Source organism: Globicephala melas, chromosome 18 (genome assembly GCF_963455315.2).
Source record: "Globicephala melas chromosome 18, mGloMel1.2, whole genome shotgun sequence".
NCBI lineage: Eukaryota > Metazoa > Chordata > Mammalia > Artiodactyla > Delphinidae > Globicephala > Globicephala melas.
This window is the reverse complement of record NC_083331.1, coordinates 13839687-13867597: the sequence shown is the minus strand read 5'-3', so window position 1 is coordinate 13867597 and position 27911 is coordinate 13839687. Positions and strand designations below refer to the sequence as shown.

The 27911-nt window shown below is 39.7% G+C and overlaps 2 protein-coding genes across 5 annotated transcripts in view; one reads left to right on the top strand and one right to left on the bottom strand.

Moving 5' to 3' along the window:
• The window catches only part of PROSER1 (proline and serine rich 1), a 149428-nt gene that overhangs the window by 93507 nt on the left and 28010 nt on the right, over positions 1-27911 (top strand). For 2 of the 4 annotated variants that reach the window (XM_060288053.2, XM_030882452.3), the window contains exon 1: positions 26861-27882. The exons of 1 other annotated variant lie outside the window; for it this stretch is intronic. In XM_060288053.2, coding sequence (XP_060144036.1) covers positions 27838-27882 — 45 coding nt within the window. In that variant the 5' untranslated portion in view covers positions 26861-27837. Of the gene's footprint in view, positions 1-26859; positions 27883-27911 lie in introns of those variants that run through there. One more of the 4 variants, XM_060288052.2, reaches the window with a different exon arrangement.
• Positions 17772-26632, bottom strand: NHLRC3 (NHL repeat containing 3). The gene is made up of 7 exons (XM_030882450.2): positions 26350-26632; positions 25982-26140; positions 25529-25676; positions 22955-23155; positions 22104-22195; positions 19542-19654; positions 17772-18948 (listed from the first exon to the last, which is right to left on the bottom strand). The coding sequence occupies exons 1-7, from the start codon at positions 26431-26433 to the stop codon at positions 18696-18698; spliced, it is 1050 nt and encodes a 349-aa protein (XP_030738310.1). The 5' UTR covers positions 26434-26632; the 3' UTR covers positions 17772-18695.

Here is a 27911-nt window from a genome sequence, read left to right as displayed (position 1 = left end):
TAAGCATCACCATATTTTTATTTATGATATTTTCATCAAACCACCGCATAAAATGCCACAAAATCCCTGTGCCCATAAATGTATTTGTCTTCAAAGTCTTAAGGTAGTGCAAGTGGGATGAAGTCGTTGTAGAGAATACAGTGGGAAAGTACAGGTGGGGAGACAGGAAGAAAAAAATATTTCCCTTTCCTCTATGGTACGTTCTCTTACTTTCCCAAATCAGTGGAAGGAGCTTAAAGCATAAGGAAAACTAGGGCAAGCCCCACTCCCCATTCTGTAGACTCCCATCTCTTCCTGTATCAACTATCCTTTCATTGAAATTTTTAAACTGTATCTTCCTCTCAGCAAATATTTACAGTTCTCTCCAGTCCTAAACAGGCACAGACAGGCATTCAACACGGTATCCTTTCTAGCTAGCTACCACTTTATTTCTCTTCTCTTCTTAAGCAAGCTTCTTAAAAAATTAAGCACTCTTTCCTTATCTATCCTTCCTCTCCTCCAGTGGATTTCTCAACCCACAGCAAATTGGCTCCAGTTTTTCCTAATTGATTAACTGAAATCGTTGTTACCGAAGTTGCCAAGAACTTTCTCTTGGCTCAACCAAATGGTCATTTCATTTGACCTGTCTTAAACACGTTTAAGTGCTGAGTACATCCTCTTCTTGAAATTATTCTTCTGGCTGCTGTAACTTCGGTCATGTTATTCCTTCCTGGATTTCCTCCAATCTGTCTGTCTGATCTTTTTCAGTGTCCTTTGCTAAGTCTTCTCTTACTTTCCTCTTGAAACTTGTTGCTCTTAGACTTTTGTTCTCAGTCTTCTGTTACTCTTTCCACTCTTGAGTGATTTCACCTACTGGATTTGCTTCCACTTCTACCTAAACAAAGATATCCCCCCAATCCCTTTTCTCAGCCCAGACCTCTCTCTGGAACTCCAGCCTGGGATATCCAACTGCCTGTAGGGCGTCTGGTGTTAAATATACCACAAGCATCTCAAGTTGGAACAATGTCCCAAATTAAGTTCATTGCCTTCTTCTCCAAACCTGTTAAGGATCTTCCATTTCCTTTTCCATAAAACTCAAGCTGGAAGTCTGGAGCCATTCTTAACCCCTTACTGTCTCTCTCGTTCCTCATCCAGGTCCACGGAATCCAAGTGCCACAGATTCTAAAGTTATAAGATTTCTTATTTCTACTTTCCCTTATACCTGACTGCCTTAGTTCAGATCTCTTTATATCTGGCCTAAACTACTTCAATGATTTGGAGAATCCCTGCCATTGGTCATTTGTGCCCTTTATCTTCCTTCCCAAATATCCTCCCTACAGTGACAACGTGACCTTCCCCAAATAGTAAATATTACCTTGATATTATACCTCTGTTTCACTCTTGTCAATGTTTCCCCACTTTGGTAGCCCCCAAACATGTGTTTGCTATTGGGATTGCTATTGGGCTGTGTTCAGTAAGTTGATTTGAGGGATGGCCTGGAAGAAAAAGAGAAATATGTATTTTTTTAAAGCTCCTACTAGAGGATTCTAAGGCACAGCCCAGTTTGAAATTCTTAGAGGAAGGAGCCAAACCAAAATCTGTGGGTGAAAGGAGATTAATCACTCTGTAGGAGCCACTCATACTAATGGGAACGTGACCCCAGTGGTACCCTGTATCTCCCAGGGCCGTGAAGAACGTTTGATTAAGAGGATCCAGTCAAGCACTCAGCAGATACAGAGTTCCCTATAACCTGGCCCCTGACGATTCCTGTGCAATCCTCCACCCTCTCCAAAAATCCTGCATTCCAGCCATACTAAGTAAGCTATTTATACCTCCCTAAGTTTGTTATGCTATGTTGTACCTATATATTTTTGCAGATTCTTTTCCCTGGTTCTGGAATGTCGTTCTCTCCTTTTTCTACCTGGAAAACTCCTCCTCATTCTTTAGACTACTTTCAAGCTGCTTCTTTGATAAATATCCCTAGACTCAGGAAATCAGAGTCAAACATTTCCGATTTATGCCCATAACCTGCCTTGGATGTGTTCCTACAAACTCATTTAACTGCATTTAACTCTTTCCTTGCATGTCTCTATTACCCATTAGCCTGTGATATCCTTAAAGAGAGAGAGAGAATATCTTCAACACTTTTGAGTCCCTGGTATAGGGGAAACAACATATTTGTTGAATGAACCAATTCCTCCAAAGAAGATCTTCCCAGAAGATTAAATGTTAGAAAGTGGAGCTAAATGGCAAGGATTGGTCTTTGATCTAAATTTGTTCCAATAAGGCAAAACTTGATTAGATCAGCCACCAGTTTTTCTAGTTCCTAATCTTTCCTCTTCAATCTGATGCTCTATTTCAAGCGTCCTTTGCCAAAGGGTATAGATATTTATCTGGGTGAGACTCTTGTGAGCCTAATGTTTACAGTGTTTATTTTTCCAAGGATAACACAAACAAACAAACAAAAACAACTACATAAGCGATATCCATCAAGGGTCAGCTCTTGTCTACAGAAGAACTTACTATCAGCCAGGCATAGTTCCTGGTTTTGGCATACAAAGGTGAAAGAAATACAATGGAATTGTGCCCCATCTCTTTTTTGGCCTCTCGCGTTGCGGAGCACAGGCTCCGGACGCGCAGGCTCAGCGGCCATGGCTCACGGGCCCAGCCGCTCCGCGGCATGTGGGATCCTCCCGGACTGGGGCACGAACCCCTGTCCCCTGCATCGGCAGGCGGACTCTCAACCACTGCGCCATCAGGGAAGCCCAGCAATGTAATAATAATAGAAATAGGACTTCCCTGGTGGCACAGCGGTTAAGAATCCGCCTGCCGATGCAGGGGACACGGGTTTGTGCCCCGGTCCGGGAAGATCCCACATGCCACGGAGCAACTAAGTCCATGTGCCACAACTACTGAGCGTGTGCTCTAGAACCCACGAGCCACAACTACTGAGCCCGCATGCCAGAACTGCTGAAGCCCGTGCGCCTAGAGCCCGTGCTCCGCAACGAGAAGCCACCGCAATGAGAAGCCCGCGCGCCGCAACGAAGGGTAGCCCCCGCTCGCCACAGCTAGAGAAAGCCCGTGTGCAGCAACGAAGACCCAACGCAGCCAAACATAAATAAATTTTTAAAAACTAGAAATAAAGTGCACAATAAACATAATGTGCTTGAATCATCCTCAAACCGTCCCCCAACATCCGTGGAAAAAAAATTGTCTTCCACGAAACTGGTCCCTCGTGCCAAAAACGTTGGGAACCGCTGCCCTACAGAAAGGAGAGGGGCTTTTTCTAAGTCTGTGCCTGACAGAAGTGCTTTCTATTTTCAGCCTTATCTGCCTGCCATTACTATACTAATTTGGTAAATTCATGTTGTGTAATATGTCAACTGATTATAGAAAGTAATTTTTCTTAGTCCAAATCGTTCTTCCTCATCACCTTTCCTCTTTCATACATGCTCAACTCTTCTTCACTCTAACCAAGGTTTACCACTTCTACCCCTTCCCACCCACTAACTTTTCTGTTCAAACTGTTCAGCCATATCTGCATTGCTTTTCCTAACACTATACATTTCTCACCAGCCATATGTGCTCTCTAGTCCCTAATCCTTAGTCAGGCTTATTCACTGCTTTCTCCGGGCTACAAATCATGGCTAAGGAAGGTAAAGGAAATGAGAACACTTGACACATTCAATATTCTTGCTTCCTGATTTCAGTTGGCAAGGAATTCATTCATTTTGTGTTTCCTAGCATCTGCTATACAACAGCTGTCCAAACTGTCTTGACTTTCTTTTTACGCTCAACCACTTTCTCTCACTCACCAGGTGTATGTGCAGGTCGAGATTATCAAGAAAGTGTTCTCCACATGAAAGTCTTTTTTTTGTTTTGTTTTCATTCTCCATTTTCCAATCTTCTGTTCTGTCTGTTCTCCAATCTCCTGTTTCATTTTAAAATAAAATCTATTGAGGTTAATTTGCATACAACAAAACACACCCCACTATATGTGTACAGTTCGATGAGCTTTGACAGATGTATATACCCAGGAAACTACCACCCAAAAGAAGATATAGAGTTTTTCCATAATGTGAAAAAATGTTGCCCTATTAGTATTCACAGTTAGTCACCCCCACCCCTTACGGCTCGAAACAGTGATGTGCTTCCTGTCACTATAGATTTCTTTTGCCTTTTCTGGGATTTCATGTAAATGAAGCCATACAGTCTGTATTCTTTTATTTCTGGCTTCTTGAGCTCAGCATCGTATGTTTGAGATTCACCCACATCCATGGATGTGTCAGTAATATTTCTAAGTAAGCTTTTGTTTGATCACACCCACACCCCTTCATTTACACATTGTGTATGGTTGCTTTCACGCTCCGGCGGCAGAGCTGAGTAGTAGGGACAGATCGCATGGCCCAAAAAGCCTAAGATATTTACTATCTGGCCCTTCACAGAAAAAGGCTGCCAACTTCTGACCTAAGAGGTCAAATTTTATGGTATAAAGTTTTCGTATTTCTTTATTCTTTTGATGTCTGTAGTAACTGTAGTTATAAAACTACTGTCATTCCCGATATTGGTAATTTTGCTTTTTTCTTGATTGGTACAGCTAAGAGGTTTATAAATTTCATTGATCTTTTCTAATACCTAGCTTTTTTTTCATTAATTTGTCTGTTTTCTACTTGACTCCCCTTTGTTTCTTATTTTCTTCATAATCTTTGGGTTAATTTGCTCCTCTGTGCCTTTTTAAGGTGAAATCATAGACCATTGATTTTAGATTTTCTTCTTTCCTACATATTTACAGCTATAAGTATCTTTCTAAGCACTGCTTTAAATGCATTTCCCATATTTTGACTTGTATTTTCATTTACTTAACAATATTTTCCTAATCCTGCTGTGATCTTTTTCTGTGACACATGTTATTTACAAATGTAATATTTAATTTCTAAATATTTGGGGATTTTTCAGATATTATAGGGTTTTTGATTTCTAATTTAATTCTAATGTGGTCAGAAAAAAGATATTCTGTACAAGTCCAAACATTCAAAATTTACTGACTGATCTATGGCATAACATGTGGTTTAACTTAGTGACTGTTCCTTGTGCACTTAGAAAGAATGTGTAACCAACAGCTGTACATAGTGTTCTATTGGGTTGGCCAAAAAGTTCATTTGGGTTTTTCCATAACATCTTGTCCATGTGGTCAAAGTTGAGAGCATTATTCAGATAACCTACAACTTTACTGATTTTGTGTGTGTGTGTGCTATTAATTGCTGAGAGATAAGTGTTAAAATTTCCAACTCTGATTGTGGATTTATTTTTCTTTTATTGTCAATTTTTCCTTTGATGTATTTCTAAACTGCTATTAATCTTATATTCATTTTGATTTTTAGCTCTTTCTGATATATTGATCCTTTCATCATTATAAGCTTTCTCTCTTTATCCCTTGTAATATTTCTTGCTCTGAAGTATACTTTGATTGACAGTAACATAGCTACTTCAGCTTTCTTTTTTTTTTTTTTTAACATCTTTATTGGAGTATAATTGCTTTACAATGGTATGTTAGTTTCAGCTTCACAACAAAATGAATCAGTTATATATATACACATATTCCCATATCTCTTCCCGCTTGCGTCTCCCTCCCTCCCACCCTCCCTATCCCACCCCTCCAGGCGGTCACAAAGCACCGAGCTGATCTCCCTGTGCTATGCGGCAGCTTTCTTATAATTACTGTTTGTAATGGAATACCTTTTTTCATCCTTTCACTTTAAACTATCCTGTCTTTATATACAAAGTTCATCTCTTGTATACCTTTTTTATCCAGTCTGATGCTTACTGAATTTTAACTGGGCTATTTAAATCGTTTACATATAATGTAATATTTAATATGACTGGGTTTAAGTGTATGGTTATGCCATTTTCTATTTGTCCTTTTCTTTGTTCTTTTTCCCTCTTTTCCAGGCTTCTTTTGGAACTATCTGTACAGCATTTTTCCTTCTTCTATTGGTTTATTACCTATCCGTTTTGTTTCATTCTTGGTTACACTAGAATTTACAATATTCCTTTTTAAGTTATCAGAGTCTACTTTCAAATGATATTATATCACTTCTCATGTTCTTACAACAGTATATTTTCATTTATCCTGTATCATCCTTGGTGATATTTCTGTCATACTTACTTCTGCATGTTATATAAACACATCAATATATCATTACTAGTTTTGCTTTAAACAGTCATGTATCTTTTATTTTTGTTTTTATTTTTAACATCTGTATTGGAGTATAATTGCTTTACAATGGTGTGTTAGTTTCTGCTGTATAACAAAGTGGATCAGCTATACATAGACATATATCCCCATATCTCTTCCCTCTTGCATCTCCGTCCCATCCTCCCTAACCCACCCCTCTAGGTGGTCACAAAGCACCGAGCTGATCTCCCTGTGCTACGCGGCTGCTTCCCACTAGCTATCTATTTTACATTTGGTAGTGTACATATGTCCATGTCACTCTCTCACTTCGTTTCAGCTTACCCTTCCCCCTCCCCATGTCCTGAAGTCCATTCTCTACTAGGTCTGCATCTTTATTGTTTTTCTCTTTCTGACTTACTTCACTCTGTATGACAGACTCGAGGTCCATCCACCTCACTACAAATAACTCAATTTCATTTCTTTTTATGGCTGAGTAATATTTCACTGTATATATGTGCCACATCTTCTTTATCCATTCATCTGTCGATGGACACTTAGGGTGCTTCCATGTCCTGGCTATTGTAAATAGTGCTGCAATGAACATTGTGGTACATGACTCTTTTTGAATTATGGTTCTCTCAGGGTATATGCCCAGAAGTAGCATTGCTAGATCATATGTTAGTTCTATTTTTAGTTTTTTAAGGAACCTCCATACTGTTCTCCATAGTGGCTACATCAATTTACATTCCCACCAACAGTGCAAGAGGGTTCCCTTTCCTCCAACCCTCTCCAGCGTTTATTGTTTGTAGATTTTTGATGATGGCCATTCTGACTGGTGTGAGGTGATACCTCATTGTAGTTTTGATTCTCATTTCTCTAATGATTAGTGATGTTGAGCATTCTTTCATGTGTTTGTTGGCAATCTGCATATCTTCTTTGGAGAAATGTCTATTTAGGTCTTCTGCCCATCTTTGGATTGGGTTGTTTGTATTTTTGATATTGAGCTGCATGATATGCTTGTATGTTTTGGAGATTAATCCTTTGTCGGTTGCTTCATTTGCAAATATTTTCTCCCATTCTGAGGGTTGTCTTTTTGTCTTGTTTATGGTTTCCTTTGCTGTGCAAAAGCTTTCAAGTTTCATTAGGTCCCATTTGTTTATTTTTATTTCCATTTCTCTAGGAGGTGGGTCAAAAAGGATCTTGCTGTGATTTATGTCATAGAGTGTTCTGCCTATGTTTTCCTCTAAGAGTTTTATAGTGTCTGGCCTTACATTTAGGTCTTTAATTCATTTTGAGTTTATTTTTGTGTATGGTGTGAGGGAGTGTTCTAATTTCATTCTTTTACACGTAGCTGCCCAGTTCTCCCAGCACCACTTATTGAAGGGGCTGTCTTTTCTCCATTGTATATTCTTGCCTCATTTATCAAAAATAAGGTGACCATATGTGCATGGGTTTATCTCTGGGCTTTCTATCCTGTTCCATTGATCTGTATTTCTAAACAGTCCTTTATCTTTTAATAGGAATTTTTAAAAAATGTCTTTTATGTTTAGCCACAGATTTGCCATTTCAGGCCCTTTTTATTAGTTTGTGTAGATCCAGGTTTCCAACTGGTATCCTTTTCTTTCAGACTATAGATCTTCATTTAACATTTCTTATAGTACAGATTTGATGGCAATGAGCATTTTCACCTCTTACTAGCTTGAAATGTCTTTATTTTTTCTCACTTTTCAAAGAAACATTCGTTGGATATAGAATTCTAAAGTGACCTTTTTTTTTAAGCAATTTAAAGACATTCCATTGTCTGATGATTTGCAGTCATTCTTATATTTATTCCCACTGTATAATAACTATCCCATTTCCTCCAGTTTTCAAAAACACTTTCCTCTTTTCCTCCTGAGCTCTTTCTTACTAGCATCACCTTTAAAATTCAAATTTTTACTAACAATCTGTTTATAATGATACATATATTCTCTAAGATGATATAGGCTTTCGCCCTGTGCTCACTTACTTCTGAGCCCTCACCATTTGTGCCTTTAATGTCATACTTCTACCAACAGTCTAAGACAATCTAAGGGTTTTAAAAAATTATTATTATCATGCTCTTCAAAAATTTTCCAGTCTCTGCCTATCATCCAATTCCAAAGATCCTTACACATTTTTAGGTACATGTTACAGCAGTACTCCACTTCCAGGTAGCAAATCTGTATTAGTTTCCTGCAGCAACTGTAACAACTCATCACAAACTTAGAGGCTTATACAACAGAAATTTATTCTTTCACAATACTCAGGGCCAAAAATCCAAAATCGGTAGCACTGGGCCACAGTTGAGGCCCAGACAGGGCCACGTCCCCTCTGGATGTGCTAGAAAAGAATCCATTTGCCTCTCCCAGCTTCTGGTGGCTGTTGGCATTCCTTGGCTCGTGGCCACACTGACATACTTTCTTCTGTGCATCAAATTTCCTCCTGCCTCCCTCTTACAAGGACACATGAAATTGTATTAGGGTCCACCCAGATAATCCAGGATAATCTCCTCTCGAAATCCTTACTGTAGTCACATCTGCAACATCTTTTTTCATATAAGGTAACATTCACGGGTTTTGGAAACCAGGACCCAAATATATTTGGACGGAGACATTCTTCAAACTACCACAACCACCTACTTATTTTCTTCAAATGAAATGGTTGCTGTCATCCTGGCCTCACTGAATGTCAGCTGGACACACAAAATTCAGCCTTTGTGAAAAAATTGTCTTTATGGAGAGAAACAATAGGAAAGCAGGTTGGAGATATCTGTGTAAAATGTGATGTAGGTTACAGAATATTTTTTAAGCTTCTTCGACAATTCAAACAAACAAAAGTACATACCACCACCTAGAGTAATTTTGCCAAAAATAAAATAAAATCTTAATCTGATGAAGCCTCAGCACTAACTACCAATTTACAAGAACTATAGGAGACAATGTAACATGTTAAACAAGTCCAGATAAAATCTACAAAATCCAGACTCCAGAAAACTATGGAACAGAGGCTCACTTCTTTCAACAAATACATATAAGGTAAAACAAAGTGAGATTCAGAGCTGGAACTGGACAGAGCAAGAAAAAGAGGAGAAAGAGGAAGAACCTACAAAGTAAAGAAAATTTAAGAAACAAATCAATATAGAGAATTTATTTCAACCCTGGCAAACAATTTTAAAAATCTATAAGATGAGGCAAAATTAGAACACTGACAATATATACTAATATTAAGGAACTAAATTTTGAAGTCAGTAGCGTCGTTTCAAAAAAAATTACTGTTACACTTTAGAAAACATGCTCAAATATTTAAAGATGAAATAATATGATGTTGGAGACAATGCAAAGTAGCCAATGGGCAGGGGTAAGTATGCAGGGGTATCAATAGAATGACACTGTTTATTAGTTGACAATTGTTGAAATGTTTCATAGCGTAGAAGAAAATTGGAAGTAGTATTATTTGGAATAAGTTTTATGATCTAGGCTTTAAAATACAAATAAAGATGAAAACCAATGTAATCATCAGCAAAGATGTAATAATTAAAGATTAACAGTATGAAGCTTGGATTGCATTTCATTGCCTTCCACCTTGATTTCTAGGATGTTTGAAACAATTACTGTAAGTACCTCTGTGGGCTGCATAATCTATGAGAAATAAGCTTGCATTGAAACCTGAGTTGTTTCATGTGAAAAATGATTTCTTCTCCCAGGAGAGAAAATGATAGAACAGGTATGTCCCCAGAGGTGAGCTGATAAAATAAATACACATAGAAATAAATACTTAAAGGCTTCTTGTGGAGGCTTCCCTGGTGGCAAGTGGTTAAGAATCCGCCTGCCAATGCAGGGAACACGGGTTCAAGCCCTGGTCCGGGAAGATCCCACATGCCACGGAGCAACTAAGCCCGCGCACCACAACTACTGAGCCTGCATGCCACAACTACTGAGCCCGCATGCCACAACTACTGAGCCTGAGTGCCTAGAGCCCGTGCTCTGCAACAAGAGAAGCCGCCGCAATGAGAAGTCCGCGCACCCCAAAGAAGAGTAGCCCCCGCTCGCCGCAACTAGAGAAAGCCTGGGCACAGCAACAAAGACCCAGCGCAGCCAAAAATAAATAAATAAATTTAAAAATGAAAAAAAAAAAGCTTCTTGGGAACTATTTTCCTTAGTTTTTCACAGACTGGCTTCATGTTCATTTGGAAAATATTTAACAGAAGGTTCAACAATGAAATATTTCAATGTGAATGTTAATTTTTCATTTTTGAGGTTGGTTTGAAACATTACCAACATTGCCAAAACATCATGCTGGATAATCCATGAATTTAAGGGGTTGGCAGAAAATGCAAATTATACAAATGAACAAGGAAACTGAGCGAAAACAAATTATTTGTCATTATTATGAGAATCCAGAATCACCTGATGTGTGCTGATCAATACAGTAGCCAATAGCCATTTGTGACAACTGAAATTTAACTTAATTAAAAATAAAGTTGAAAATTCAGTTCCTCAGACACACAAGCTACATCCCAAGTGCTCAACGGCCATAAGTGCCAAAGGCTACCACGTTGGACAGCAGAAATACAGAACACTTTCACCATCATTTCTATTGGACGTGCCAGACTGCATCCAATCGGTAGTGTGTACACCAACTACCAGTGCTTATTATTTATTGAGTTATTGGCTTAAAGACCCTGTCCCCTTCTCACACCTTCCTTGATTTTTCATCATATAAAAAAGTATGAAGTTTTATGTTACATTAAATTTTTGTTGAAGTATGTTGCTTTTTCCACCTATAAAAATCCATGCATGGACTTCCCTGGTGGTGCAGTGGTTAAGAATCTGCCTGCCAATGCAGGGGACATGGGTTCGAGCCCTAGTCCAGGAAGGTCCCACATGCCACGGAGCAACTAAACCCGTGCGCCACAACTACTGAGCCCACGCACCTAGAGCCCGTGCTCCACAACAAGAGAAGCCACAGCAGTGAGAAGCCCGCGCACTGCAACGAAGAGTAGCCCCTGCTCACCACAACTAGGGAAAGCCTGCGCAGCAATGAAGACCCAACACAGCCAAAAATAAATAAATGTATTAGAAAAAAATCCATGCAATAAAAAACGGGAAAAAAGTTTTTGTTTCCTAAAAACAAATCTATTTCCTTTTATCAGATGAAAATTACATACCCATATTTCCTTCTCTGCTATGGCTACAAGAAAACTCAGAATTAACTTAATCCTTAATTGCTGTACCTGTTATTAATCCAGGTTTTGCATAAATGTACTTTTCTCCCCCATACAATTTTTTGACATTATTTTAATGTATTTAAAATATTTTATTGTGAAGAAACTCAAAATTCCTTTTGGAGATGGGCAGAACATAATGAAGTGCATATAAATGGAACTCTTCTGCCCTCTTTGTTTCAAGAATAAAATTCCCAAGCAAGAGATTATGACCAAGTAAGGTTTTTTCCTAATAATAAACATTAAAAAAACTATAACTTTCATTAATCAACATATTGTATACATCAGTGCCAAAAGCCATTTTATGAAACTAAGTAATTATTTTTAATAAAATTCCAAGATGGAAATTCCCTGGTGGTCCAGTGGTTGAGACTTAGCACTTTCACCAGTGGCCCGGGATCAGTCCCTGATTGGGGAGCTAAGATCCTGCAAGCCACGTGGCGTGGCCAAAAAAAAAAGAAGAAAAAAGAAAATCCCAGAGATTGAAAAAACTACTTAAATATTAAAATTACCAAAACTAATAGCAGACATCATATTAATTAGTGAAGTACTAACATTTCCATTAAAATCAGAAATAAGGACATTCCATATCATGACTATCATTCAACATTGTTTTGAACAGTGTATCTAATGCAATAAAATTTTTGAAATCAAACAAGCAATAAAAATATTGAAGAGGTATACTTATCTCTATTTTCAGAGTGGTATACCTAGCATATGTGAATATCTATAAGAGCTAATTAAAATTAGTAAGCGTTTATAAAGGTGAGTAGATATATGTAAAAAGATTTGATACTTTTTCTCTATACCAGCAAAAACTAATTAGAAATGGGGGAAAAAATCCTACTATAGTAGCTACAATTAACAAATACATAGGATAAATTTGACATAGGAATCAAAATGTGTCAAAAAGAAATGTACAGGATGTATATTTTTTTTAAAAAACGCCAATACTATCTTATTAAAGGATATAAGACATAAAAGCAGAGTGAATTATTTTCTTGGATACAGACTCTTAAAACCATAAAAAATATCCATCCTTCCCAAATTAATACAGGTTAATTCAACATTGAATTTCTTAGGAATAATTTAATCTGCAAGAAAATATCCAACTAACTGTGGCTTAAGTAACTCAAACATTTAATTATCTCACATAAAAAGAAGTGTGCAGAAAGGAACTACAAGGCCAGTTCAGTGATTCCCCAATCATAAAAACCCAGGCTCCTTCTAGCTTTCTGTCTTCCTTAAGAATGTTGGTTTGTTGCTTTATAGTTCCAAGAAGGCTGCTGCAACTCCAGGCATCACATTCAAGTTCAATTCAAGGGAGAAGATGGTGGTGCCAAATATACCTTTTTTTAAAATCAAAAAACCAAATGATTTTCCACAAGTGCCAGGACCGCATTGGCCAGACCGTATCACATCATATGGCTACCTCTACATGCTGTTTAGCTGAGAAAGCAAGCACCAGTCTCTAAGGTGGTAGAAGGTAAGGGAGGAGGTTGGGAATGGGTGTTTATTTAGCCAATCAAGTGTTAATATGTACCACATATTCTAATCAGAATCTCTTTTTTCCATTCAAACTGTTCTGTCTCCCCATGTAGAATGTAAATTCCAGAAAATTTACCTTGCTCATCACTATTCCTGGTACCTGGCATGTAGGTACCTGTTGGATGGATAAATAGCTTTAATGCAAAGTGAAAAATCTGTCTTTAAAAAATGGCCATTTCTAAATGACAGATAACTTAGGTTTTTACAACTATACCTTCAGTTTTCGGTACTGCGACTAAATATAGAATCATACGATAGGGAAGGTCATCTGGCCTCACCATCTTCCCAGTGTAAGAATCTCTGCCCAAAGGTGGCATGGCTGCCCATCTGTGGCTTAAATACTGCAAGTGAATCTCTTAAGGTTTGGTGAGTGCTTCCCGTGTGTCAGAGAATGGGTGTAATGCTCTACATGATCTTATTTGTATTCACAAGAATCCTATGAGGAAAATACTATTATTTCCATTTCACGAACGAGAAAAATGAAGCAGAGAATCTCAAAACAATACAGAAAGTTAAGTGGCAGGGCCTGGATCAGAACCCAGGTCGACCTAACTCCAGGTTTCAAGTTCTGAACCACTGAGCTTTACCACTCCCAGCATTAACACAATCCATTCCACTGGAAGGTTTTTTCACTGGGCTGGGCCAATTGGCCACTCTGTTATTTCTGCTCATTGCCTTAATTCTAGAGGAAAGCTCACTCTACTCCTACATGGTCACCCTGTCAGGGTCTCAGAATTATTTCCAAACACCGTGTTATTTCGGTCCCCTGCTTTGGGATTAGAGTCTATTTGTGGGATTCTCCCTTAAAATGCTGCATCCCAAAGGGAACTTCAAGATCTCTGCTCTGCTTACCAGGATCACAGACTATCCTATCTATAAACTTGCCATTATATTTACACCAATGTTACCTGCGATTGCAACAAGTTCTTCTTAACATGGCTGTAATGTTTTTGGTCAACAAACTTTCTAAATCTTTTTCAGACAAGTTGTTGCCAAATCAGGCTTTTTCCATGACTCTTTCAATGTATATAATTTACATTTAGCCATGCTAAGTTGCAGTTAATTCTTTTGATACAGTTGTTCTGAACTATTTGGGCATAATGCCCTTTACACACACACTTAAACACACACACACACACACACACACACACCACAAAGAAAAAAACTGGATAAATTTTTTAAATTAGTGTTGATTAAAAACAAATGTATACATAATTAGTTCCTAAATTCCTTTAGTTAAGTAAAAATTAGTATTTAAACACAGTAAACATCAAAACATTAAAATATTCCTGTACATATACTATGAAGAAAAATGTTATAAAAATTTGGTGATTGTGACCATTTGTAATACATAAAAGTCCTATGGGAAAAAATTTGCATAACACATTATAGTAATCAATTCTGGTAAAGAATAAATCTGAGATACGCACCATGCTACTAACATTTTCTTTCTTGAGAATGAAATGGCTGAAAACTGAGAAGCAAGTTTAGGATATGAACCTGTTGTGACACAGACAATTTGATCTACCTTTTAAAAGATTTTATTCAAAAGACTCAACCTACCTAAAACATGCTCATTTCAAAGCATGCTTGTTTCATGAATGACACGGTGTCTTTTCCTTACAAATTGCATTGAAGCAGAATTAAATCATGACAATATCATTTCATTGTTTACAATGGAAGAAACAAAAGTTTCAAAGAGTGCTGTTTTTCATTGTTCAAATTCCACTCGGTTCTTACAAAGAGTATCTACATGTCATTAAATGTTCAGAAGATTAACTTACTTAATAAACTCAGGGATTCTATGGGTAAGTGCGTGGTAGAGAAATGACTTGGTCTCTTTGTAAATAATCCATTTTGCTCATCTGTAAAAGAGTCAGCAGCCACAGAGCGAAATTGTTAAAACAACAGAAAGCTAGTAGGGAGAAAAGGAGTAATTCCCTGCTAACACAAATACATTTTCTATTGCACTAAATACACCTTTCAGGTTACAGTTTTAAATGGTTAAAAAGGGTTATTCACTTCTGGCTGTCAGTTTGAACTACTGAAAAGATTTTACCTTTTCTTTTTCTTAAACATGGCAATGTCCAATGAAAACAGTAGAAAGTTCCAACAACCCTTGGAAAATATGTCACCTATAAACCAATTTCCTCGAGATGTAAGCAAACTGAAGAAAAAGAAGAAAAATTAAGTGTGGTTAACACTAGAGCCTCAGATTTAAGCAAAGTATAAAGTCAACAGATGTCCACATTTGATTCCAAGAAACACTTACCATAATCTGGACTCTGCTGCCCTCTTTTGTATCATGAATATAACACAAGTACCAAAGGGCACTTCCAGAAAGAGCCTGAAAAGTAAGGGGGGTTTGTGTGGCTTGTCTTCCCACCTAGATAGTGAACTGCTAGGGCAGAAGACGTTTGCCTAATTGTCTTCATACATTTGTTGTTTCGTACATTTTTGTTGTATAAATACATGTGATTTATTCTGACTTTTTAAAAAAGACTTCATTGATTGTGATTTACTTTGGTGCGTCTGAGGAGCAAAAATCTGAGTTTCCAGTTTTATTTATTTACTTATTTTTACATCTTGATGGAGTAGAATTGCTTTACAATGGTGTGTTAGTTTCTGCTTTATAACAAAGTGAATCAGCTATACGTATACATATATCCCCATATCCCCTCCCTCTTGCATCTCCCTCCCACCCTCCCTATCCCACCCCTCTAGGTGGTCACAAAGCACCGAGCTGATCTCCCTGTGCTATGCGGCTGCTTCCCACTAGCTATCTATTTTACATTTGGTAGTGTATATATGTCCATGCCACTCTCTCACTTCGTCCCAGCTTACCCTTCCCCCTCCCCGTGTCCTCAAGTCCAACCTCTATGTCTGCATCTTTATTTCTGTCCTTGGACGGTCCTCGAGTCTGTCATACAGAGTGAAGTAAGTCAAAGAGTTCCGTTCCAATGTTGGCTATCCAATCTTTCCTGCTTTAAAATCCAATGTTTTAAAACCAACGAAGGCAAAACAAAAGTTAGGCCTTGATTGCTTTTAGCTTAACAGCCACATTGCTTGAAGTTGTCTTTTAATCTGTTATCTGACGTGAGCACAAAGCATAGAGATCTCCTTCGCTTATCGTCACACTGCATACATGGTTTCTTTGATGGACAAATGTTCCATTTTAAAGACCCAATGTTGTAGTGGAGGTTAAGAAAGATACCTATAGCCTTTGGTGTTCTAACTTAGAACACCCTACCCCTTTCCCCCCAGAATAAATCTAGAAAGTAGAGGTGTAAAGAGATTCCATTTCTAATGCAAAAATATAGTTAGCTAGTTATTACTATCATTTGTACCCACCCACCATTTTAAACGCCACATTAAGGCGGCTTCCCTGGTGGCACAGTGGTTGGGAATCCGCCTGCCAAAACAGGGGACACGGGTTCGAGCCCTGGTCCGGGAAGATCCCACATGCAGCAGAGCAACTAAGCCCGTGCGCCACAACTGCTGAGCCTGCGCTCTAGAGCCCACGCGCCACAGCTGCTGAGGCCTGTGCGCCTAGAGCCCGTGCTCCGTAGCAAGAGAGGCCACCGCAGAGAGGGGTCCGAGTAGCCCCCACTCGCCACAACTAGAGAAAGCCCGTGCACAGCAACGAAGACCCAACAGAGCCCCCCCAAAAAAAGCCACATTAAGTCTTCTAAGCAACCTCTAGCAATATTTACACACTTCGGCCCTCACTTCAACTGTGAATGAAGAGGATATACTCCCAACCTGTGATTTCATGATTGCTGAAATCCTTCAATGGAATAAGAAATTACAGACTGCTTTTATAACAATAAAATCAAGCTTTAACTGGAAAATCAGACAATACAGCATTCTTTCCAAAACTTTTATTTTTTAATAGAAAATACAACACACTTCTCATTCAATTAATTTACCCAATTAATCCAAAGGAGAAAAGTGAGATACCATGATTACAAGTATGCTAATAAAATAAACACTTTTAGCAGGACACATGGAAACAATACTTTCAGCGAGTTTTATAAAAATCTGGTATAAAACAAAGTTAAATACAACATTTTTGAAATGACAAAATCTAACCTATATTCTTTCAAAGAGACATTTGCACTTCTTGTCCTGGCTTGGAAACAAGACAAATAAAACCTCAAATTATTTCCTTTCATCCAAGTCGATTTGGCTAAACTGCATAAAATTTGTGAGGATACGCTTTGAAAAAAAGCAATAAATGCAAAATTAAGGCAAAACTGATAGCTGGTATCAGGTAAATAGCACATGTAGTAGGACCCTTGCTAATAAGATGACTTTAATGTACTTGGAGCTACAGACTTCAAAGGGCACATTTGTACCTATTGCACATCTGATCCTCACAGCCTTCCTGAAGGAGGAAAGGCAATGATGTTCCCATTTCACTGAAGAGAACACTAAGGCAGCTCACTTAGATCACACAGCTTGACCAGTGGCACAAACACACATCAATGGCCTTGGAACACAGGAGAGGGTTTCCTGCTGGTAGATTTACCTTCCTAACTGCATCAAGATATGACAAAAGTGTAAGTTCCTCGAGGTCTGGAAAGCAGACTCCAGTCGTAACAGGTAATGAGGACAGTCAGCTCAAGATTTCTCACTTGCCATACAATTTACAGTGAAACACGGAGATAAAGATGGAGGCTGATGCGAGAAAAGGCGAAGAATGAACTGTAAGACTGTAATATGGCAAGGTTCCTTCCAAACCTAGAATGAACTAGAACAAACTGAACAAATGGTCTTAACTGGGAGGCCAATATTCAAAGGGGTAAAAAAGAGACATAGAAATAGAAGGGTAGGAAATTCTTCATTTTAATAGCTCCAAGTGTTTGGCACACATTCTCCCATAAATAATTCTAAAACTTCCCTGAGGTAGACAAATGTTAGAAAGGGACAGAGTTCATGTAAAAAAGAGGGATGGAAGGAAGGAAGGAAGGAAGGTGGCATCACTGAGAGGAACTATTTTTAACGCTCCCTTTAAAAACCATTCCAGTTATTTGTAAAACCCCCTTTCGGTAAAGTGCTTGACGCTAGCCATTTTATTCCTACACTTAAAGGATGCAACTACGTATCCTACAACTAAAGGACCAAAGCCAAGCTGGGCCTGTAAAATAAAGTCTAGCGAAGTTCACAGCAAGCGTGCACTTTTCTTAACATCTGTACCTGGACGTCGTTCTCTCCTCCTGCTTTTCAAACGGAGCTTGAGGAACTCAAACGGACTCCCCTGCAAAGTCTCCATGATTCAGACAAAACACCCCTCCTTCAGAAAGTCCTACTTCCCTGGTGCGCTGCTGCTGCCGTGTTTTGTGGACTATAAGCTACTCAAAGGCACAGACAACCCTGCCTGCTCACTCCCGAATCTTCAGGACCTGGCACTCTGTGGGTTCTCGTTAATCAAGACCCCATCTGACCCCATCTCTCAAGCAGTTCATTTTTTACTAAGTGAAGGTTTGTGTTGTTTATGTGAAATTCAATAAATTATCCTGCAAACCCATTTTTATTCCTGTGTTCCCCCCACCCGCAGCGAGAATGAGTCTATAGGGCAAATTACTGGGTTACCACCTTAGTCCCGCTTTCCCACCCCATTTTTCATTAGAGCTACGTTTCTTTCATAAAGTATCCTTATGCACTTGTGTGAAATGAAGTCACAAGAATGCCCCAAAGCTGAGAATCTGAACTTCCACTTGAAACGACCTTCAGGGAAAGAAACAGTTACGAACCGAATGAAGAGAAATAGCTCTTCACAGGGACGTATTTTTGTACTTGTTTTGCTCCAATTTCTGCTACATAGACGGCTCCAGTCTTCCCACTGACGTCTAAGAGATGAGGTGAGACCTGATCCGCCAGCTGGATCGTGCTGATCACCGAACAGTCGCCAATGCTTCCTACCGGGGGCGCCGCCACGAGTAAGAGCCGGCTCAGATTCAGCTGAGCTACGATCAAGTGCTTCCCGTCGGGAGTAAATCTAAGGAGGAGGACATGTCACATAATCAACCGGGGCAAAGTTAACATACATGTTTATTTTTTCGACATGTGTATCCCCTACAGTGCTACACAACAGTAAGGACCTGCTTGCTGAAGGGTTCTTTAAAGGGGGCTTGAAAATTGATCTGATTCTGCTTCACAGGGAACAAGAGATTTGTGATGACAGACTTAACCAAAGATTAGTTTATGTTTTTAAAATTAACAATATTGGAATATTACACAGAGATGAAACTAATGGAGAATCGGTGTCAGGCTGGGTCTGAAACTATAGACTCAAGATTTTTATTTTCATTCTCTGTTTAAAAATAAACTGCATCTCGAGGGCAGAGGATGTAGGAAGGTCCAGGCTTTATTATCTCTGATACTTGGATCCCACAGTGCGCTGGGAGTTTAACCACATTCACGCTGCCTGGGATTTGAAATATGATTACATGTTCTCTGAAAACTTCTTTCCTTCTCCTTTTTCCCTGATTAAAATTAACAGTAAATGTTCTAAACTTTCAGCTAGCTCTTCAGAGAAACTTAACATAAACCAAATCAAACAAGCATTTTAAAACAAAAAGAAATGATTACCTGACTGCAGAAGGTCCCTCTTCGGAGAAACAATTATTCCAAGCTCCTAGCCACTCCCCCGTGTCTTTATCAAACACCTGAATTCTTTTATTGCCTCGGTCCGCCACCCACACCTGGGAATCCAAAGAAAGAAAAAAGAAGAGGGGAAGAGAATGCATGTTTATTTTCATTAGTTTCATAAACTCCCATTGAGGACTTAGAGGACCTCACAGAAGAGAATATTTAAAAACCCCATTTTCAGATAAGAAACTCAAATGCAGAGAAGTTAAATACTTTGTTTTAAGCAGAGCTTACAATAAGCAAGAGAACCATGTATGGCCACCCGTCTTAACCCAAAGCCTAGAATGCTCTACTATACTAAACATCTGGCTCACTGAAAAGCTGGAGTACTCCACTACAATGCAGAGGATGGGCAGACACCGAGAAGTGACAGCATTCATTCATTCCCTCCTCTAACCGCTGTCACTGAGTCCTGTTGACTTGTTGGTTCCTGGGCCAGCTAACAAGACAAAGACATAGAAAAGCAGCCCTGCTCTTCAGGACCCCAGGCCAGTGGGAAGCCAGCTGCTCACTCGTATCACATCATTAAACCTCTACCTGCTATTCACCAGGGTGTGTCCAAAGTTCCAAACCGAAGTGCCAAACTAAAGAAGAAGCTTGGGAGATTTTAGTGACATATAAAGCATGATAACGGGCTAACAGTAGGTTTAATTTAGGTTTGCTATAGGCGGCCATGAGTTCTTCAGGAAACTGTTGTTATAAACAGGAAGGCAGATTGGACCTAAATGACATTTCGTGTACTGTATCTGATGTATGCAACCTGCAGCATATGTACAGGATGGGCCAAACGTGCTGACCTCTACCTCCCCCTTTTGAGGATCCCTGGAGTTCTTGGATTTGTGGATTCAGGACTATTTCTTCAGAGTAACCCTGACTAAGTCTTTGTCAATGTGTGTGAGTTTCGGTAGCCACTAAATTCATCTCTAGTCAGAAACAAATAAAGACTCAGTGTATCACTTTAGAAAGGCTATTGATCCCTAAGTAAGGGTATTTCTTAGATCTTTTCCTGATCTATGATTCTTTACTAAAGAGGAGTTTCCTTAAGGATTTTGGGATTACTGTCTTAGATAAGTGGCCAAGGAGGAAATACAGTTTAGACCCTTGGACTGAATGACACTATAGGCTGTTAGCATTATCTTTCCTACTCAACAGATTTTTATTATGAGAAACCTGGTTTAAGAAACAACAAGTCTAACTCTGGAACTAATAAACTTTTCACATAGGGTTGAGGCGATGATTAAATGAGTTAATCATGTTAAATGCCACAATAGTATTGCTGCTGTCGTTATAAAAACACAAGGGTCCAGAAATGAACACGCCCGGTTTTCATCACTTGGTGATGCTAGAGGATCCCCATCAAATGACCTCCAAGGACATTCCTCACCATGGTGAACTGACCTGGGTCTAGGTCTTGCCGACTCAGAAACTTGACCTTGTTCTTATCCCATGAGGGGAGTGGCTAATCAGGTTCAGGAGGGTAATGTGCAAAACCAGAATTCCAATTTTCCAGTTCCCAATTTTCAGATGAAGTTCCTATGTTCAGTTATCTTCCTATCTACAATGCAAATACTTGCAGATTTTATGATCAAAACATTCTCTCTCTGTTAACATAGGAAGCCAAGTCATAATCAGAAGGTTGCTTGCTGAGCACAGAATCAGAAGTGGAAATGAATTAAATTTCTAATGGCGTGAAGCCAAGATAGTCTGATGCATCCACTGCGCACCAAGGCATTCAGTCATTTAACAAAGATGTAAGATGACTCCTACGTGCTAGGCACTAACACAGAAAGCAGAAGGGATGCAGTTCCAGCCCTCATACTGCCTACACTCTTATTAGGGGAGACAATTTAACCATCATCTTACAGTGTGATGGTTACTATAATGGGGGAGTAAGGGCTACTACAGGAAAACAGGTGGAGAAACTAATATAAAACATTTTGGGTGGGTTTGGTTACAGGAAGGTGACTCCCCAAAAGAGACAACGTGTATGCTTAAAGGTGTGTAAAAGCAAGAGGTGGTAGCGGACAGACGGAGGTGGGAACAAAAGAAATTGAAATTTGTTGGTTAAAGCTTTCTGTTCCTCAGACAGAGTAGAGCTAGGTCACTTGGAGAACTAGAGTGTGCCTGGTCACTCCTTTTTTCAAGCTTCCAAGATTAACCTCTTCCATCTCCCTTTTGATCAACACGTTCTCAACACAACTCTTTTTTTTTCAGGCAACTTCACTTATGTCCTGTTCCATTATTTGTTTCTTCTATCCTTTAAATGACAGAGTGATCTATTTTGCTCATTTCTAAATATTTGGGGAACTTCATTATAGGACCCAAACATTTATAAGAGAGTATGTGGATATACCCAGAGGAATTGCCCAGACATACCCAGATACACACATCCACTAACATACACACGTATCCAAATGTCTAGACACTCCCGTGTGCCCATATATCCATGCTCTGCACCACCCCCATATATTCAGACAGTCCCCAGCGACGCTGTATATTTACCCGACCATCAGAATCAACTGTAACACTGTGAGGAATGCTGAACTTAGCAGGCCCTGTCCCATTTTCTCCATGTAGCCAAAGGATCATGAAATCTATAAATGGTACACATATATGGTCAGAACAACATACAGAATACCTTATGCATTTACATGTTATACTTTATGTCATAAGTTACAAAGTATTCAGTTATACCCCCAGCTGATGTTTTCCTGGCTTTCTGTTTATACATCCATTTGACTAATTTGTATGCTTAAAAAAATTCTTTCCCTGTTTCAAGCAATTAATCTGCTTCTTTAATGACTGTTTCCACCTGAATTTTTCATAACTCAAAACCGCTGTTTAGGGTTCATGTCAACCTTGTCCTGAAACTGGTTCCCCTTACAACCAACCTGTTATTTGGTATTACCATTCCTCTGAGCTTAAAAATTACATTTCTACAGGCCATCTTATTTAGTTCCCCTGTACTGAGTTGAAGGTGTCCCTCGCCCCAGCCCCACCAGAAAAAGATATGTCCAAGTCTCAATCTCCAGAGCCGTGAATGTGACCTTAACTGTATCTGCAAAGGCCCTAGTTCCAATAAGTTAGGGGTATTGAGATGAGGTGATTCTGCATTTAGAGCAGACCCTGAAGCCAATGGCTAGTGCCCTTATAAGAGAAAGGAGAGGAGATTTGAGACAAAGAGACACACAGAGAAGAAGGAAATGTGAAGATAGAGGCAAAGACTGAAGTTATACTGAGTACCAGACAAATTAAGTCCAACTTATTAAGTAACATTCTTATATTGGATTGGCCAAAAAGTTCCTTCAGTTTTAAAGTATTGCAATAATACCACACAAAACTAAGCCACGTACCTTGGGACAATTTGATCAACCTGTTATTCAATCCTCCATCTCCATCCACAATGTAAATATCCCCTGTGTCTTCTACATATAATTCTGCAGGGTTATCAAACTGCAGGGGATTTAAACCAGTGCCTTTTTTGCCTGGGGTACCCAAAACTTGAACAAGATCACCAAAGGAATTGTATTTTTTAATAGTATGACCGTAGAGTCCTATAAAGATAGACATGCACATTTCAGATATATAACCATAGTACAAACATTCACATTTTTCAAGTAAGCTGAGAGCAAAAATTTAACAGAATTAAATAGCAATAAAAAGTTAAAAGGCTCAGATAATTAAATGTTATATTTGACAAGCAATAGAGCTTCATTAGTTATAGCCAAATCCGTTCATGAATTAAAACCTCAGGTACTCCAAAGTAAGATTCTAAATCCAAATAAAAAAAACTGAAAAAAAAAAAAACCTGACTCCTTAAACAGAAGGCTCATGATGTAAAAGTACTGGTACACCATTTTCTTCTTTTAATCTTATGACCTTGAATAAGCATTACTTGTATAAGAAAATTAAGAAGGATCTGGAAAAGGAACAACTTATATTTGAAAACTGTTATTCCAGTCATTCACGGGCAGATCTCCAATTTCAGTGGGTGACTGAAAAAGTTCTTTATAATACAAACTTCTGTTTATAAAAGTCATTTATATCTATTCTTGTGTTAATTTTTTTAAGTCTTTTTTTTTATTGCGGTAACATTGGTTTATAACAATACTGACTTTTTTAAGCTACATTTTCTCCTAGTGGAAACAAATACGAAATTCAACCCATTAGCTTTTCTTTCCTAAGAAAGGAATAGATCTTTCCAAATCACCAGTATATTATCTTCTCACACTGAAACTTATCTTACAAGCAAAAGTATAAAGTGGAATATTTACAAATAGGGAAAAACTATAAAGCGGTTAACAGAAACCAACTTGAAGGCATACCAAGACCAACTAACTGGTAGGCATTCAAATGATAAATTGGAAACAATGGGGTCTCTGGAAATAAAGTGAATCAGCTTGCATTACAATCCTATCTTGACAATTGTATTTATTATTACACTTGTTTTGGAGACTTGAGCTAAAGTCTGTAGCAATAATAAGAGAACAAAACATTAAAGAAAGCAAACTACAAAGTCTCTAAGGAATTGGAAAAGAAATAGAATAACAGTAAATATTTTTGTTTAATGGCTATGATATGCAGCCATGTTTTTACTGAAGAGAATTTATTCTTCGAAATATAGGAAGGAATAGAAAAACTGTCTTCAGATCTGTGTGTGGAAAAACAACCTATAATGGAAAGAATGAAGAGATCATGTGTGTTCTTTTTATTTCTGGGAACCAGTGAAGTATTTTATAAAAAAAGATCACATGAATGGAACGAATTAAAAAGTAATGGCCTCTTTTAACAGTGAATCCAGAAAAGAAAAAAAATAAATAAAAAGCGAAAATAATCAAATTTCATAGAGTCTAACAATGAACTCAGAGATAACTTAGATTTTGGGGGGTTAACCAAAATCTTACCATCCAAAATACAGCTTTAAATAAATGGGTCACGGGGCTGAGGCTCAGAAATCTTTTGGGTTCTGAGAACAGATGTGGTAAGGGCACTTCTTACAAAAACTGAGACCTCTTTAATTCCAAAACGGTATCTGCATTAGCCAGAAGTGGGGAAACAGAAGGACCTTCAAGCCATGAACATAACTGGGACAAGACTAGAAATATTTTAAGATCTCTTTCCTTCCGGAGATCCTAAGACAATACCAGGTTATCTCTTATACCATCTTGTCTTAAGCTACAAGCACAAGCAAACAGTTATCTCTGAAAACTTATCTCACGGTTTTAAGTTCAACTGTGTTTACTTTGTTTTGCAGCACATTCTACTAAAAATATTCGACAGAAGGAAGGTTTCAGACATGCTGATGTCAGTGGGATTTCAGAAACATTACCAGCAGTTTGTGCAGATCTTCTACTCTGGGCAAGAAAGCAGTTCTGGTTTCTCAGCATAATCTCACTCTCTCTCTTTTGTTTCACCTGGAATAATTTTTTTTCACTTTTTAAAGCATGTGGTTCAATAGCAAGAACTGAAGTCAAAGATTTTTCATTATATTGTCACATGAGATCTGTTTAAAACTATTAGGCACTTAGCCTATTATAACTTCTGTTATCAGCATAATTTCTTTTGAAAGAGAAGTGGTAAAGGAAAACTAAAGGCAAGGACTCCATTCATTAGCTTTTAGAGATCGCCATTTTATTTTGCTTCACAGAAGAAGTTTAGAATTATCTACTCTAGGAAGAGCAACTGATATTTTAAAAGGCAAAAGCCCTGTGACAACTTAAAGGAAAGATCATAATAATTACAGCCTCCTTGTTAAATGTCCTGATTCTACGGAAGTACAATATAAAGATTTAGAAACAAGCGATTTCACGAATCATTAAAGGAATTACAATTAGATTCGGCCACTCTGATTTTAAAACGGACAAGCAAGAACATGGGCAAAGATGTGATTTCTAGCAAGATAATTTAATAGGTATTACTAAACATACCACTTCCTACGTCCGTGATCCAGACGGATTGTTCATGTGGTGTACTGGCTGCAAATATACCATGAGGTGTGTCAACTGTATAATTCCAGGCTCGTAGGAAATATCCATCCTCTGTGAACACTAACACCTTTGGGATGTTATCCCCTCTCTGAAGGTATACAAAAATAACGGCTTAGATAGGATCACTTTTAAGGAAGCAATCTTTAGTTTGGCAGAGAGAAACAAAAATTACAGGTTAACCGAGGAATTTAGGAACGTTTAAAAAACCATCTACAAAACCTTACAATATTAATCTCTATCGCGTTCAAAACCAAAGTATTAACTTTAACTCAAAAAACGAACTCTACAATTGGCGTAATATAAACGTATACAGTTACTGAGTTCGGTGAGACAGGAAAACTGTTTTCCTTGTATCCATAACCTAAAAAAAAAAAAAATCCCAATTTTACTTACTTGGGCTACGTAAACCAATCCGTTGAGGGAGTCAACTGCAACACAAAATGTTGCTCCAGTGAAGTATTCTGAATACTTAGGCCAATCCACATCCAGCCGGTAAAGGGCTTCCTCAGGTCTCCAGGAAATTTTAAAAGCAAAGTGAAGAGGTAACGGGAGCTGGGAAAGAAGAGAAAATAAGGAAAATGGCGATGTACCATATTACACACGTTTTAACGCTAAGAAACAGGCGACGCGTCGGCGGTTCGGCCCCCGGTGCAGGTTCTGAGATGAACTAGTAAGAGAACCAGCGCCACCTCCATCCCAAGACCGTCTCCCCACAGTGCTATCCACACACCCGACAGCCATTTCCTCACTATCCAACTCACCCGAGAGGCACAAAATCGAGAATGGAAAACCAGAAACGCAAGAAAGAAGCCAGCGCCGGCTACGCAGACCCAGAATCTCGTCATGACTAGACAGGAATCCTGGCGAGGAAGAAAATAGGCAGGCGGCTGGGGGCCGCCCGGACAGCCTCAGGTCCACGCGGTTCGTCGCTGCACTGAGCTCCTAGCTCCAATGAGCCTAGGAGAGAACCAGAAGGCAGCAAAGACCAGGGCGAAAGAAAATCAGAACCAGGGTTCCGGATTTTCAGGGCGTTCCCACCGCCCGCCTCCCCCCGCCCCTCCCCTCCCTCCCCTCCCCTCCCCTCCCTCCCCTCCCCTCCCCTCCCTCCCCTCCCCTCCCCTCCCTCCCCTCCCCTCCCCTCCCTCCCCTCCCCTTGTCACGTGCCCCGGGTTTACCCCGTGACCACCCTTCGGACGGTCCACGCTGTGGACCTCTCCGGTCCACCAAAATCGGGGCGCCCTTAGATATGCCTTAACTACTCGACGTTCATTCTTTTAAATTCAGACTTAACAACCAATAATTAGCACAGTCAAACCTTAGAATTAAGGTTTGATTAATAACTTTCAGGCTCTGGGAAAGACTTCAACTTCATCCAATTCCGAGACATCCAGGCATCCGCTATGGACACCTACATTCCCACACCAGGACCCCTCCACAGGCTCTCCGCGAAGAGTGGCTTCAGCAGACGGCGCAGAATTGACTTTACTCTGGCGCGACGGGCTCCGTTGAAGGACCCCACGAGCCGGGGGAAGCTCTGGGGGTAACCAGGAAGGGCTCTTGGCGCCGTTGGCGCTGCGGTCTTCGGGAGTCCCCCTACCTGAGACCGTACCCCCTTCGCCCGGCTCCCGGTGCTCGCCGGCCGCCGGCCCGCTCCCGGAAGCGGTGGCAGCTTGTAACAAAGAGCTGCCAGGCCGCTGCTGCCCGGGCTACGGGACCCAGGAGTCCGGCGGAGCTGCTGGGAGTGAGCGCGAGGCGGGCCATGAGGCCCGGTTCGCGGCGGTGAGGGGCGGCCGGCGGCGGCCGAGGTGCAAGTGCGGGCCGAGAAGCCGGTGCTTCCCTCCTCGCCGCCCGCGGGATTCGGGGCGCGGGTGCCTCTGCTCTCCGGGCCGCTCCACTCGGGAAGGCGGCTTCCGGACCTTCCCCCGGCGGCGCATGCCTTTGAGCTGCGGGGACCGACGCTCTGCCTCCGGCCACCGAACCTCGGGTTTCTCTTCCCCGAGGGGGTCCTGAAGCTTTGTGTAAAGAAGCTGGGGAAGCCTGACGGGTTTTGTTTTTAATAAAAAGTTTTTATAAGTCTGCACTTTTAGAAATTTTTGCAGAGTTTGAAGTACTCTACCTCTTCGCATCCTTTATTCTGCTCCTTGAGTCTTTTTTCTTCTCAGCTGTAAACGTTTTTACTATCGGAGCGGACCAGGGATGAACGTTTTGTAATTGAAACTGTAACTCCTCTCGTCGAGATAGTAGTCAAGATGGACAAAAAGTCCTTTGAAACGGTGCTGGATGAAATTAGAAAGGTAATTGCACTTAATTCCTTAAATCTGTG

What these genes read in the sequence shown, in the direction of transcription:
- NHLRC3 (XM_030882450.2), bottom strand. Translation starts at nt 26,433, where the DNA reads ATGACGAGATTCTGGGTCTGCGTAGCCGGCGCTGGCTTCTTTCTTGCG. An exon ending in GATTGGTTTACGTAGCCCAA is followed by an intron (nt 25,677 to 25,981) that starts GTAAGTAAAATT and finishes GTATACCTTCAG; the next exon opens with AGAGGGGATAACATCCCAAA. An exon ending in CAGTTGATTCTGATGGTCGG is followed by an intron (nt 19,655 to 22,103) that starts GTAAATATACAG and finishes TTGGATTCCCAG; the next exon opens with GTGTGGGTGGCGGACCGAGG.